The following is a 14767-nucleotide window of genomic DNA, read 5'->3' on the forward strand; positions in this document are numbered from 1 at the left end:
CTTGTTGATCAGAAAGTTCGAATCTCTAGCACACTGTGTACATATATCCGCCTTATGGTAGGAAGTTTGATGCTGGTTACAGGCACCCTGAAAGGCCTGGTCAAAGTTTGCTTGAAACAGCTCCCTTGACCTGAGAAATTTTCTCAGCTTATAAAAGACAGGAGACAAGGTTTAGCACTTCCTCCAAAAATGTGTGTGTGTGTGTGACTGTTTGGAATTGGCCATGTTTAGTTAAGGCTGGGTCACAGGTGCCAAGCTATGGCTTACTTCAATCCCCCCTTAGGTGAATTTATATTCACTTAACCAGGATGGTGGCATTTACACACAACATGCTAAATTCTCAGTGTCCCGTAAGATTCCACCCCCCAAAATTTCTTTTACATTTCATTTTCTTTTAATTAATTAGGAAGCCCAGCCATTTGCAAAAGAAAGAGGTTCACTCAAGCACAGCCTGCCATTCCAAGAATGCTTCTGGGACCTGCAGATACTTTTGGAAGCATGCTTAGGAAATCTACTTGGATTTCTACTTGCCCACCCAGCCTAAAAATCAAATAGTAGAAAAGTTTCTGGAAAAGCTAGAAGGATCCTTCACCACTTATTCGCCATTCCTGACAAGTGGACGCTTAGGTGGATCTGGTTCGGTAGCCCCGTGAGGGAATCCCCCAATACGCTCATGTACCTAAGCACTACAGATTCCCCACTATAACCCAAAACTATGATTGGTTATCATAGTATGGTGGAATCCAGCCATAGTGATGGTTGTGGTGGCTTCAAAAAGATCTGAGTTGTTCCACGGAGCTGTCTCCATTTGTGTGCCCCTGCAGGCTTTGGAACAGCCAGGGTAACCATTTCGGTTTCTGATGGCCTTGTGGGCTTTGGTCAAAAAGATCCCTCTGGGAATCCATCACAGGCGCCTCCAACCCCATGCGGGATCTGTAATGGCAGGCTTATCAATTCAGTGAGAAGTAACAGACCATGTTTTTGTCCAGTGTCAAAGAATCAGAATGTCTCCCACCCACGGTCTTGTGAAGCAGAGTCCTACAGCCCATCTCAACTGAAGCCATCCCACCCCAAATGCAACTGCTCTGGGTTTGCCCTACCAGCCCCACCTCTCTAGGTCAGCTGGGGCCTGAAGAACATAGAGGATGGGAGGTGAAAAGCTTTGTGTTGGGAGCATTCCCTACCACTAACACCCAATAAAGCGGTAAGCTCCAAATTCCAGAGGGGCTGCATGTCAGCCCCTAGAGCAGGGGCACCCAACCTCTGGACTGTGGCCCACTCTTGGGCCATGACCTATTCCCAACCAGGCTGCAGGAGTGGTGGGCCAGTGCGCATGCGCATGCAGCCCCACTCACCCCAAAGGAGCTCTAGGCGTGCACTAGCCTGTTGCTCATGTGGCCCAGTTCCTCCGCCCCTCCCCCCAAGCGGGGCAACCTGTTCTTGATACTTCAAAAGCAGAGCGATGAGAGAAGAGGCTGAGTGGGACAAGCACGCCCTGCTCATCTTTGCTGACTAACCAAGGCGGCCTCCACAGGACACCAAATCTGTTTTTGGATTATTGGGCAGCCTCAGTGAGTCTGAAGGAGCACCCTTAAACCCACCCACCCACCCCGAAGGCTTCTCTTCTCCGGGCCAAAAAGCTTTTGCAAACAGACAAAAGGCTTCGGGGGAGCGATCCCACACGGCTTCAGGCCTTCTGTCCAGAGATGTGGTGTTCAACCAGTTCTGGAGAACCAGTGTAAGAAATTTTGAGTAGTTCGGAGAATCAGCAAATAGGCTGGCCCCGTCCTGCTGCCTCCCAGCTGATGATCTTTTGTTGTCCTGAACAGGAGATCGGGGCTGGAAAGCAAGTTAGTGGGGTGGAATGGGGATTTTGCAGTATCCTTCCACTGCCACGCCCACATAACTGGCAGTAAAAAAAAAAATGAATCCCACCACTGTTTTCGTCTCTTTGCAAAAGCTTTTAGCCCAGAGAAGCCTGATGGTGCCAAGACACCTCTCTCTCCAAAGACGTCTCTCTTGTGCGACTGGAGGTGGGTGTGGCCCACCACTTGCACAGACCTGTTCCCCCTCCCCCAGCCGGCCTGCCAAGCCGCAAAGGTTGGGGGACCACTGTCCTAAAAAAGAAAGCAATGCAGCCTTTTTCCTACGTAAACTTTCTTCTGTCCTCGGCCACGGATATTTTCAAAGATTTTTAAGGATCTGAGCCACAGAACAAGATGTGGATGAAGTTTCTAGGACGTTGAGAGATCTCCATCCGGGGCCTATTTGGAAAGAATATGAGAGTTCTTCTTGGTTTGGAAACGACAGAAGGGGGCTCCAGCAGAAGGGACTGAGGAGCCCTTCTTCCACCAAGCATCCCATCTAAAGGGTTCCAAATGCTTTTTTGGGAGAAAGTTTGATCTGCTCAGATTCTGGAGAAAAGCTCAAGAAGGGCTGAAGGGGAAGCAGCAAACTCCCGTTATTGGTTCCCCCCAACTGGGCTTTCAACCTAAAGGACTCTCGAAAGAAGGCTGAGAGGGATACTAGAAGGCAAGATGTCTGCACTGAAGGGCAAGAGCTGACGAGGGGCAACCACAGTCCCAACTGTTCCAGAAGGACGGACGCCATGATCTTCCTTCCAGATCAGTGTAACCATTACCTGCTTCCTTGACTGAAAGACTTAGCATCCCAGGACAGCCTGCGGCAGGCTTTGCCCCAGGTAAAGCTCCAAGGTAAATCCCAGCCCTGAATCCAGTTAAGGCTTGTCCTTCCTATGGGAACCAGTGCCTCAATTCCTGGCTGAGGGAAGGGGCCTTCCCCAATGCCCCACATCAAATGGGAATTCCACCTCTCTCCAGGTTCTTTTGAAGGACATGAGAATGAGAGGTGGAGGGGAGGGAAAGAGAAAGAAATTGGAGGGCAGTTATCTTGTCTGTACTCTACAAAGCAATCCCCTTGTTGGCAAAGCAATCCCCTACTTCCGTGATGGCAACCCTATGGCATGCGTGCGGAAGTGGCACGCAAAGCCATCTCTCCGGGCATGCATGGCGTCGCCCATTGCTCCTCTGGATTCTGGTGCGCTGGCCATACTCCCAAGGCAGAAGAGAGAGCAGCTGGCCGGAGATACCAAGTTTTCCCCAAAATAAGACAGGGTCTTATTTTCTTTTGACCCCTGAAATAAGTACTTGGCCTTATTTTCAGGGAGGTCCTGTTATTTTTGAGGCGCAGGAGGTGGCGAGGGAGGTCACCTCATGGCTGCTGCTGTGTTGCAATGTTTTCAGGGAGGGCTTATTTTAGCACATGCGCTCAAAAGCCCGAGTCTTACTTTTGGGGAAACAGGGTAGGCGAATGGGGAGCTGCATAGACTTCGAGCCAAATTCTGGACTGTGGAAGGAGGGATGTTGTTAACCAAAGGGCCCCGAGTTCAAGGCAGTGTCTCCCAATTTATTGCTACCACTGATTTACGCCCTTCCTTTCTGGCACAGAAAAGCAATTGCATCCCAAGAGAGATGCCGGTTGTCCCCTTGCTCTAACCAACCTGTCGTACAACGGCTCTACTCAGGGGTTCAGTTTAAGGGGTGGCACGCTAGGAGCCCTTTCTACAGTGTGAAGCACCTGCTGCTGAGACCTGGAAACACCAGACTTGGGCCAGAGTCAAGTAGCCAGTTGTTCCTTATGCAAAGGAGCACAAAGACGCCTCGGAAAAGAGCAGAGCGCGGGGTTATGAAACGCCCGTCCGCAGGGATACAGTTCTTTGTCTTTTCTAAGGAGGTCACTGTACATCTGATCGTATGTCGTTTTGAAATCGTAAACGTTGGGCTTGTCCGGGGCAGGTCCTGGCAGCTTCACGTGAGTCCCGGTACCAAACGATCGGACGCTGAAACCACGTTTACTGAAAAAGAGAAAGGGGGAGAGGGGAAGCTCTTTTAGTTGGAACAGATGCAGAGACAAAATTTGACGATTCATGCCCAAATTCCACAATTTTTTGCTTTTTTATCATCCCACGGCGTCTTACTGATACTTTTAACTTACGTTAAGGGGAACTTTGAGAATGGCTGTCAGATACTACTTCAGGTTGCAACACGATCAAATAAAAAGAACTGAAAGTCAAGATCTTGGTTACCGTATTTTTCGGAGTATAAACCTTAGTTTTTTGGGAGGAAAATAAGAAGAAAATCCATGGTATTCAGCTGACACATGGTAACAAGGTCAGCCAATGAATAGGCATAGCAACTAAGTCAGCCAATGAGGGCTCTTTGGACTCTGAAATTTGCTGTGTAAGCAACAAGGAGACAGGAAGGAGCCTGGCTTAGCCAAGAACTGAAAGTGAAACTGCTTGTGTTTTGCTTGTATTTACTGCTCCTTCGGAAAACCTGCTTTTGGTAATGTGTTGTATGTTGTTATTATTTTGAATCCTGCTGAATCAGTTACTGTGCTTTCTGAATGCGATTGCTGCTGCAAACCTGGACCAGTCAGGTCAGCTTCAGCACTTATTGCAGTCTGATTCATCAGCACAGCTGATTGGCGGGTGGATCGGACTGCCGGAATACCCCCAATCAGCTGTTCCAGGCTGCAGGGATTGCCACGGACCATTATTGCCTCCATGCCTCTCGTTTTTTGGACTCTGGTGAGTGTGGCCGGGGCTACGTTCGATGTATAAAACACATCCAAATTTCCACCCTCTTTTTGGAGGGGAAAAGGTGCGTCTTATACTCCCAAAAATACGGTAGTTCCTCCTAGGACTTTGGTTAATCTTTTAACCAGTGTGATTTCAAGGGGGGAGGGGGGAAATGTGCCTTTTTGCAAACAGACATCAATTGCAAACTCAGCAAACTGCAAATGGATGTTGAAAAAGCCTTCAAGGAAGGCTATTTTAGAAAGCAAGCGTACACGCTGTATGCAGTTGAAAGCAGAGACAGAGGCATCCTACAGGACCAAATGGCAAACATGATTAAAATTATTTTTTTAAAAAAGTCAAAATATAGAAGTATTTTGAAGACAGTGTACTGTCTGGGCATTTCATTTTACAGAATGAAAACAAACAAACCAGTAACAGATATATTGATAGTGCTAATGATAGTATATGTAATAATTATAACCATATTTACAAAGATGTTAGCTTATTTATGATATTAATTATACTAGCATACTTATAAACAACGTTCATGTTTTACTTAACATAACAATGATCTTTCTTCATCTAATTTCTACCTCTTATCTCTAACCCTTGATAAAACCAATTCCATGTTGAATGAGTACTCTGTATCTCCTTTATCTTTTATTTTCAATGTCAATCTATCCATCTCTGCACGGTCCCAATATTTTCCGGATTATATTTTCCATCTGGTGGGGTGTTCTTTTTCCAATATTGTGCAAATGCTATTCTTGCCGCCATCAATACATGTAGCATTAAGTATACACTCCCTTTATCATAACCTACTGGTATTATATCTAACAAAAATATTTCTTTGAAAAGTTAATTTTTAAGAAGGAAAGTCGGGCTTGATGAATAGAATAGCAGAGTTGGAAGGGACCCTGGAGGTCTTCTAGTCCAACCCCAGCCTAGGCAGGAAACCCTACACTACTTCAGATGGATATCCAACGTCTTCTTCAAAACTTCCAGTGTTGGAGCATTCACAACTTCTGGAGGCAAGTTGTTCCTCTGATTAATTGCTCTGTCAGGAAATTTCTCCTCAGTTCTGGGTTGCTTCTCTCCTTGATTAATTTCCACCCATTGCTTCTTGTTCTACCCTCAGGTGCTTTGGAGAATAGCTTGACTCACTCTTCTTTGGGGCAGCCCCTGAGATATTGGAACACTGCTATCATGTCTCCCCTAGTCCTTCTTTTCATCAGACATACCCAGTTCCAGCAACTGTTCTTCATATGTTTTAGCCTCCAGTCTAACCATCTTTGTTGCTCTTCTCTGCCCTCTTTCTAGAGTCTCCACATCTTTTCTACATCGTGGCGACCAAAACTGGATGCAGGATTCCAAGCATGGCCTTACCAAGGCCTTATAAAGTGGTATCAACACTTCACATGAGATGAAGCAACGTAGCCAGAGGTTAAAAAAAACATTCCCTTCATTGGCCAGGTTTAGTTCAAAGGGTTTCCTTCTATGTTTGTTCAAAGAACACCGTAAACCTGTAGCCCCAAGGTCTCAGCTGCCGTGCCAGGGCTGATGTATTCTCTACTTTGTTCAGCATCCAAACAACTTTTCATTCATTTCATTCCCTCGATTCAGATTACAGGAAAAGGGACGGAATCAGAAAAGGAATGGGAGCATCAGCTGGCAAAATTGGTGAAATCATTGGGCAGGAGAGCGTAAGGAGGTTGAGCAGTCTTTCTTTTGTTTATGGCTGTCTTTATCATTTCCTAAGGCACTAACTGCTCCCCCACAAGCAGGAAGCCGGCTCTTTGGAACAGCATTAATGAATCTCAGAGGGACTCAAAAAAGCAATTGGGTTGCGTAAATACTAACCAAACAGTGTCGCTCGCTGGCGAGCTTTCAACACAAATTAGGAAGCTATCTCCAATGGCAAGGAGAAAGCATCGCTAGACCTCAGGGCTGGCTGTACACAGGGAAGCAATTTTCCAACCCTTCGGGCCTATAAATGGAAGCGCTTGGCCTATTCTTCCTGGCATCCAAGAGACTGCCAAAAAAAAAAAGGCTTTCAAATGTCCTTCCATCCCTCCCGAGTCCCCTCCTCCGCTTTCAATGTCAGTTACCAGCTTCAAAGAGACACCTGAGCTCCAAATGTGAGGATAATCCTTCTTTACGGTACACAGATGCTGATTAATGGAAGTCATAATGTGACTTGCTTTAGGCTTGGTGCGTTGGGATGTCATGAGGGTTTAAAACTGCACGCCAAGCCTGACATCATGGCTTCTTTAACAAGTGACGGTTTAAAAAAACATGACTGGATGTGTGTCGATCGGGCTTAGCACTACGGGGGAGAGCTAGACTGCCTCTTGGCTCACGGTTAAGATTTGATGGTGTTTTGCTTTCTCCTTGCTTTCTCTAATTAAATTTATAAAGGCACCCCCAGTCTTGGTAGACTCAGGAGTTCCTCAGTTGTTATGACTTCTGAGAAAAAGACCAAAGAAATGTGATTCGTCCAAGAGAAGTATTTTTCTCTTCACTCTGTAAAAACAACCTCTAATTTAAATCAAGCCTGCATGTTCCTGTTCACCCAAGCAGCAAATCTCTGTCCATGTTCATATGTTGATTAATAGCTGCCTCCAGTCAAATCTATTCATTTAGCGGGATTTACCTCCCTTCCCTTAAAAAGTTGGACAATTTTTAAGCCTAATTAAGCATCAGCAGCTGGGCTTCCAGCAACAGAATGGCACATTTTAGTCAAGCGAGTCTAACTCTCTGCTGAAGGCAAGAATAAACTTTGTTTCCTAACTGGGGGCCTTCTACCCTTATTTGGGCTGCACTGCTTGAAACAAGCTCCAGATGGTGGAAAAGAGTTAGGTGTGTGCGGGTGTGTAGCTCTTTGCTGCCACCCAGTGGGTGTCTAGAGTTTTGCAGCACAAGTATAAAAATCCTTTAGCTACCAGCTTAACAAAAGGCTGTTTGAAGGTGTCGGAACTGAGTAACATACTCACCTTACAAGTGCCAAGGTATCAACCATTCAAAGCCAACTTGGCTCCAGAATTGCTTTCCCATCCACAAGACCCAGATATACCTAGTTCGATTATCCAATTAACTCAACCATCTGCATTCATATATTACAACAAAGGAAAAACCAACTAGCTAGTTTGTGGTTCACAACCCCAAGTCGTCATGGTTCCATTCCTACATTTGTGATCATCTCTGGATAAATTTAGCAGGCAGATTGCAAGCACATGCTATAAATAGAGCTCTATGTCCTGCTTGCTAAGATTTTTACATTCCATAACAAACTAAGTATCGGTACATCTGTAGAAATCTGAACTATAAATAAATACAAATCCCATAGCTTATTTTAATTTTTTTTTTTAAATAAACAAGTGGACTTTAGTCTCTTTGAAGTTTGCTTTGAAAGGTCACTGAACCGTACTCAGCCTTCCATCCTACACAACAGAAGTAGCAAAAGAAAGGTGAATAAAATAACACATAAAGGTAAAGGCTCCCCTCGCACATACGTGCTAGTTGTTCCTAACTCTAGGAGGCAGTGCTCATCTCTGTTTCAAAGCCAAAGAGCCAGCGCTGTCCAAAGACGTCTCTGTGGTCATGTGGTCATGTGGCCGACATGACTAAATGCCGAAGACACACGGAACCCAGTTACTTTCCTACCAAAGTGGTCCCTATTTTTGCATTTTTGACGCGCTTTCGAAATGCTAGATTGGCAGAAGCGGGGACAAGTAACAGGCGCGCTCACTCTGTTACGCGGTGCTAGGGATTCGAATCGCCAACCTTCTGATTGACAAGCTCAGCATCCTAGCCACTGCGTCCCCAAAATAACATGTAATAGAGATTAATTCCATTAAACTCAGTGGTCTATCTGGACTATGTCAGAATCTAAGCTGCTGCGGACAATCAGTCAGTTTGCCACCCCAAAACTAACCAATTCTTGATTGTCTACAGCAGCAGCTGAGATCCTGACACAGTCCGGGTAGACCCACCGAGATCAATGGAATTAATCTCTATTGTGCATTACTTTATTCACCTTTTTTGTTGGTTGTATTGTGTAGGATGGAAATACAATAAAAGAGAAGTGCATTATTGGTTTTGGTGCCGTTCTACCAACCCACCATCCACCCAGCCCATATATCTGCAAAATAGGACAACAAACATTCGAGAAAATCATGTACGTGGAAGACTGTGGACACACCTGCGGCCTCTTTTCACGGGAGATGCCAGGATGCCAAGTTGTAGAATGCTACCAAGACAGAACGTGCCCCAACCCACTGCCAAGCAGTAACCTCTCTTGCCAACCTGCACATTACATCAGGGATAATGTTGTTATTTCAGCACCTTCTAAACTGGATGCAAATATTTTCAAGATCAGAAGCGCAACCAGTCTTGTGAGAGCATTTTTAGAACTTATTAATAAAATTTATATAGCTCTCTGTCTCCCCAAAGGAGGAGGAAGAAGGCTGAGCTTCAGAACTTCGAAACAGAGGCTATGTTGCGGCCTGCGGAGCAGAGTCAGACAGTGAGGAGCTGGGGAGGAATATGGCCAGTCCTGGAGTCTGGGAAAGGCTCGGACAAGGACTCTGCGTTGGAGGCAGAGAGGGGGCCAGGGCCATCTGGGAGTTATGTGCTGCCTCCAGAGATGGATAGCAATGAGGGAGAGGAACAGGCTCCTCCTGTTCATAATGTGCGCATGCCAAAAGGCAAGCACAGTTAAGACAGTAGGGACGACTTAGGAGTAAAGCTTGGAGGTGATTGGCCCCTCCCATAGGACATAAAGGAGGAGCAAAAGCACTTAAGCCTTTGCCGGAAGCAACTTGATTCATGGTGGTCAATTTCTGAAACTCCGTTTTGACTCTTTGCTCCGTGTGGCCATGCCAAGCTAATTGCTGATTAAGTCTTTGGCAGCATTTCAAGGAAGATAAAAGTGGATGCTTATCCACCTTATCTCGAAAGACTTTGACAGCCTACTGTAGGACTCTACAACTATTTGGGACTCATTATGAGGTGTGAATGAACTTAATTCACAGCCGTTGAAATAAAAAGAGGGTTTTTTGGACTAAGTGTGTGCTTTTTACTGTATCAAGAAGCCTAGGTCAGAACAGGCTAGAGAAAATATCGTGCCAATGTCAGAAATGTCAGCATCCCTTTCCTGGCAATAAGTAAGTCCTGCCTCAAAACGTTCTCACTATGCTTTTTTCATTATGTTGGAAGAGAAAGAAGCAGGGTGGATAAAAATTGATTTAAAAAAAAAAATCGGATTTTTCTTATTTTTATCAAATTTATCTTAATAAAATGCTTTTGGAGTAAAAATCTATCTAAAGAAAGTTTTCTATTTAACATACATTAATAATTCAGTTTATTCAGCATGAAATGGAACTTAGTTATGTAGCATGAGGTTGTATAGTCCACAATATTTACATTTTTTGGTAAACACATTCAATGAATCCAAGCTCTGCAAGCTACATAGGAAAACCATCATTTTGTTTGCAAGTAATCATATTAAAGATTCAAACTACCACAAGAATGAGTCCTTACATTTAAAGAGCACCTGTCATTTCAGATCCACCATGGCAGTGCCTGTTAGGGGACATCCGCTGCCCATCACGTCCCTCCCATTGTTGGGCCACTGCCGCATCACCAGCCGTCCCATTAAAGTGAATGGGACTGTCATGGAGTCAACAGCGGGTCAGAGGAGGAGCCACTGGGGGACAGACGACAGTTGCTCTTTAAAAATTACGATCGAAATTGAGTTGATTTAAATCAAATTCACCCTGGGAAGAAGGAAAGAAGTAAGGAAGGAAGAGGAAAGAAACCATATGGGACACCTTGTGCAGGGCCACAATGATGCTGCCGTGGGCATCCGAGCAAAGATCCCAATGAGCGAGAAGGCTGCCTGAACAGAAGTTTGCAAAAAAATAAAATACACAATTCAATGGAAGGATCTTATATAAATTTCACCCAAAGAACTGAGACTTCAGCTTCTCCTTTGGCAAATGTCACCTGGAAATTTGCATCTGGAGGTCACAAGATTGGGGAAGGAGCATCATCAGCACCACAGAAATTAAACCTCACAAATCTGGGTATAAATATGTATTTACACTCCCCCTTTCCTTTGGTGTTAATTCAGTTTCCTTTGCCTCCCTGGTTTTCCTTCCAGCTTCTTAGCCTCAGGACAGGGCCCGTGTCTTCAAATAACTTTAGAGATATATTTGCCCCCAAAAGTTGGATTTTGATTAATACAGAGTATTTGTCCAGTGACACGTGTAGAAGTCCCTCCCATGAGTGAATAAGAAGTAATAGAAAGTTTCTGATTTCGGTCTTAATCCCCAGCTTCCCCTAAAAGACCATACGGCTGTTTGTTTCTTTCACGTCTATCAAAAGATCTGAGAAGGGGCATCAGATCAATTGCACGATTCCCTCAAATAATTTTTACCTGCTTTTTTTTCCTTTTTGCTAGAAGTTGCCCGGATAGAAAAATGATCCCATTTTCATTTACTGCAAAGTGGGGATAATCAGTCCCAAGGAGAGCTGCCCGTATCATTTAGAGGTGACGTCCCAAAGGCAGCTCTGAGTGAAAATGACATGGCGCTGTAGCCAATGCAAGGAAGCGTCTAATTTAATACTCCATTCACAGGAAGAATTTAATTCATGGCACTGCTCAGGTACTTCTCCCTAAGATGGCATTTTCAAATCCCAGAGGACAACATGGTACGTGTACGTGTTAAATCAGGGGTGTCCAACTTGATTTCATGGAGGGCTGCATCAGGGTTGTGTTTGACCTTAGTGGCTAGGGTGGCCGTGGGCAGCTCAATGCCACTAGTGTCGGGGGGGTGGAATCGCTCTGCCAGCGAAAATGGGCTCCTGTTGTGGCCCGCCAGCAGCAGATTCGGACAGTGAGGAGGTTGGGAAGAAACATGGGCCAGTCCCGGAGTCTGGTGAAGGCTCTGTGTCGGAGGCAGAGAGGGGGCCAGGGCCGTGTGCCAGTTATCAGCCGCCTTCAGAGTCAGACATCAGTGAGGCAGAGGAACAGCTGGAGCCTGTTCCCAGTGTGCACATGCATAGAGTTGCCAGACGAAGGGAAGAGCTAAAGAACAAGGAGTAAGGCCACAGGTGGACAATGAATGGCTCCTCCCAGAAGAAATAAGAGAGGAGCGAAAGGGGAGTGGAGTTTGCAGGAGACAATTAGTTCACTTCATTGGTTCGTGACTCTCCGAGACTCCTTGCCAAGTTTTGCATCTAGCGGCCTAGCAGATCTCCAGGCCAGATCTAAGCACCCCATGGACCGGATCTGCCCCCCCTCCCCTTGAGTTTGACACCTCTGTGTTAAATGATACTAACATCCTGTGCCTGGTTTGTGCATTACACAAAGGCACTGTTTGGTCTCCAACTGTTCAACCGAACGAAAAACAATTTGCTTGGGGTCACACAAGCATAAACTAGAGTTTCAGAATTTTGGCTGGGTTCACCCAGTGCCTGAAGCCAAGCCAGGATTAGGGGAGAGTAAGCACATGGTTCTTTGGGCCGTTGAGATTCTTCCTATAGGCCTAAAGACTGAGGCTTTTATTTTTATGTATTTATTACATTTGTAAATCCGCCCAGAGACACTGAGAGCGAGTGGGTGGCCATATAAAATTTATAAATAAATGTATTCGCTGCCCTGACACTTTTGATATTATAATTATGTACGGCAGCTTGTTGTTAAAAAAAGAAAAAGAAAATTCAGAGGAAAGCCCATTTCTTTTGTCTATCCCGTCACAAGAATAAATTGAAATCTTAACAAACGGCTGCGAAGGAAACATTTTTCTCTATGCCTGAGTGCCAAATATATATATATATCTATTAGCAGTTTGAATCATTCATTTTTCCTCTTGTTTGAAGCATGTGGGAAATTAAGCGTTTCCTGTTAAAAATGGTTTTTCATGAGGGACATGTTTTGGGTTTGTCTGTTTTTTAACTCAAAGCAAAGACCAGCAGCAGAAACCAACTCTCAGAAACTCCACCGTTTGTCTTACACACACACACACACACACACACACACCAAACTAACACAATGCGCTTTTTGCTCCATCAGCTGAGAATTCCAGCGAGAACATTTTGTTTCATTCCAAATGCAAATGACAGGGCTAATTTTAGGAAGTGAGTCAGTCTCCAGATGGACATCTGGTTCGACAACTGAAATACCCTGTGCTTTTTAAGCTTGTCCAATTGTGCTTCGTCTCGGGGCGCGTTGAGAAGCGGTCACGAGCGAGGAAGAGGGCTTCCTCCTGCAGTGGATACCACAGGCCCATGGTTCACAGCTCTGACACAGCCGAGAGCGCTTGTGGGAAACAACTAAGTTTCCCCCATGAAATGGGGCAAATGAGGAATTGCTTTTGGAAATCTCAGAGAAGGGGCTCTGCAGACCATCTACTCAACCGAGTTATTTCAAGGTCGTCACACCACAAGCACCCTATATTTGACAACGTCACATCAACGCTGAATTCTGAGCACTCAAGTCCTGATACATCTTTAAGGGCTCCACGATGGAGAGAAAGCAGGCTTGAGGCAGGAGTCTAGTTGCCACAACTTAGCTGCTGTACCAACCCTGGTTAATTCTTAACCGCAATTTAACACGAATCGAAACATTTGCCGCTGGTGGAAAACGATAGGCATTACTTCCGTGTGGGTTATGACGCTTACTGCCAAGGTCCCTGCATAATAAGGTGGACAGAATCCGTTTATGAAGCCGAGCCCTGACATCATGTAAAAAAGGGATCAAGTGGATCCTTTGGGGGCTTATTTTGTGGAGTTGGAAGATGTTAATGGAGGTTCTCAGTCATCCAGGTCATAGTTGTCCTAAGGGTGTTTTTTCAGGAGGCAACTGGATTTTCTGTTTTTTCTTTGAAGACATTTTGCTTCTCATCCAAGAAGCGTCTTCAGCTCTAATTGGATGGTGGGGAATGGAAGGATTGACACCCCTTGCAGACAGCTGGTCCTTTGCATCCTTTGAGAGGGTCATTGAGGCCACCTGGAAGTTTGTCTGTCTTTGGGGATCAACCTGAGTGGCGCAAACGGGTGTGGAGCCTTTTTGGAACAGCAGAAAAGGACTGGGACTGGAGATAGAAGATGTCATATCTCTCCCCCTCTATTGAGAGGCGGCTGTTCAATTTTGACATAACTGAATGAATCATTATATCAAAATTGAACAGCCCTCTCTCAACCGAGGGGGGAGGGGAATATGACATCATCTATCCCCAGTTACAGTCCTTTTCTGCAGTTCCAAAAAAGGCTCCACCCACATTTGCACCACTCAGATAAACCTCCCACGTGGCCTGGTTTTTCAAAGAAAAAAAAACCAGAAAGTTCAGTTGCCTCTTGGGGAAAAAAGCATCTCTGGAACTACAGCTAGAAGAATTGGTGGGCCTGCAAGACTGGAGCCAGGTGATACCAAAATCAAGCCAAGGAGAAGGTTAGCGATTTCCAGATTGTGAGCTTGGAGCTCTTTCTCATGAGATTCTCTGCTCTGGATGGGTCACGGAATCCTACCAGTTAGGGCCATTTTGCAGAAGAGCAACTAACATCAACGCCCAGAATAGGATCATTGTCCCAGAGGTGGTTTTCCTGGCCATCTAAACTTTTCCCTCGATTTACGCAATATCTGCTACTTAGAAAGAGAAAGCGAACTGTGGGTTTGACACCATATGACTCTGCCATGCTGGTGGCAAAGTGAATAATACAACCACACAGACGCCTTCTTTTGAATTGTTTTGACCACGTCCCTCTGATTTGCAATGGAGACATTGGAATTAAGACAACGCCAGGTCAGAAGACAAAATTGAGAAACCAGAAGAAGAATTGCAGAATAAAAGCTCCAGTTCCCTGTTTTCAGTGTCACGGGTGTGGATCACTGTTGTGCAACGCCAGCCACTGAGTGTTCTTGGGTTAGTCATCACCTCCTCTTTCAGCTGTTCTGAGGAAGAAAGGAGGAAGTGACCAAAAAAAACCCCCCTTCCCTATTTCCTTAAAGGTATACGAAACAAATGATTTCTTTGAAGAAAATCAACAACTTCGGGGACTTAAAAAACAAACAAACCGGAATACAGACATCAAAGCTAAAAGGTGGGCATTAAGACACGGCAATAATTAGGGGAAACATGGCAAAATCTCAACAATCCTTTTGTA

At 45.2% G+C, this 14767-nt stretch overlaps 1 protein-coding gene across 1 annotated transcript in view; it reads right to left on the reverse strand.

Annotated features, from left to right (window-relative positions):
- SSU72 (SSU72 homolog, RNA polymerase II CTD phosphatase) overlaps positions 1–14767 on the reverse strand; it is a 41845-nt gene that overhangs the window by 15869 nt on the left and 11209 nt on the right. The window contains exon 2 of the mRNA XM_087702151.1: positions 3731–3874. Coding sequence (XP_087558277.1) covers positions 3731–3874 — 144 coding nt within the window. The remainder of the gene's footprint in view (positions 1–3730; positions 3875–14767) is intronic.

The sequence above is a fragment of the Thamnophis sirtalis genome, unplaced genomic scaffold (assembly GCF_051295495.1).
Source record: "Thamnophis sirtalis isolate CommonGarterSnake01/CBP01778 unplaced genomic scaffold, rThaSir2_p1.2 scaffold_15, whole genome shotgun sequence".
Lineage (NCBI taxonomy): Eukaryota > Metazoa > Chordata > Lepidosauria > Squamata > Natricidae > Thamnophis > Thamnophis sirtalis.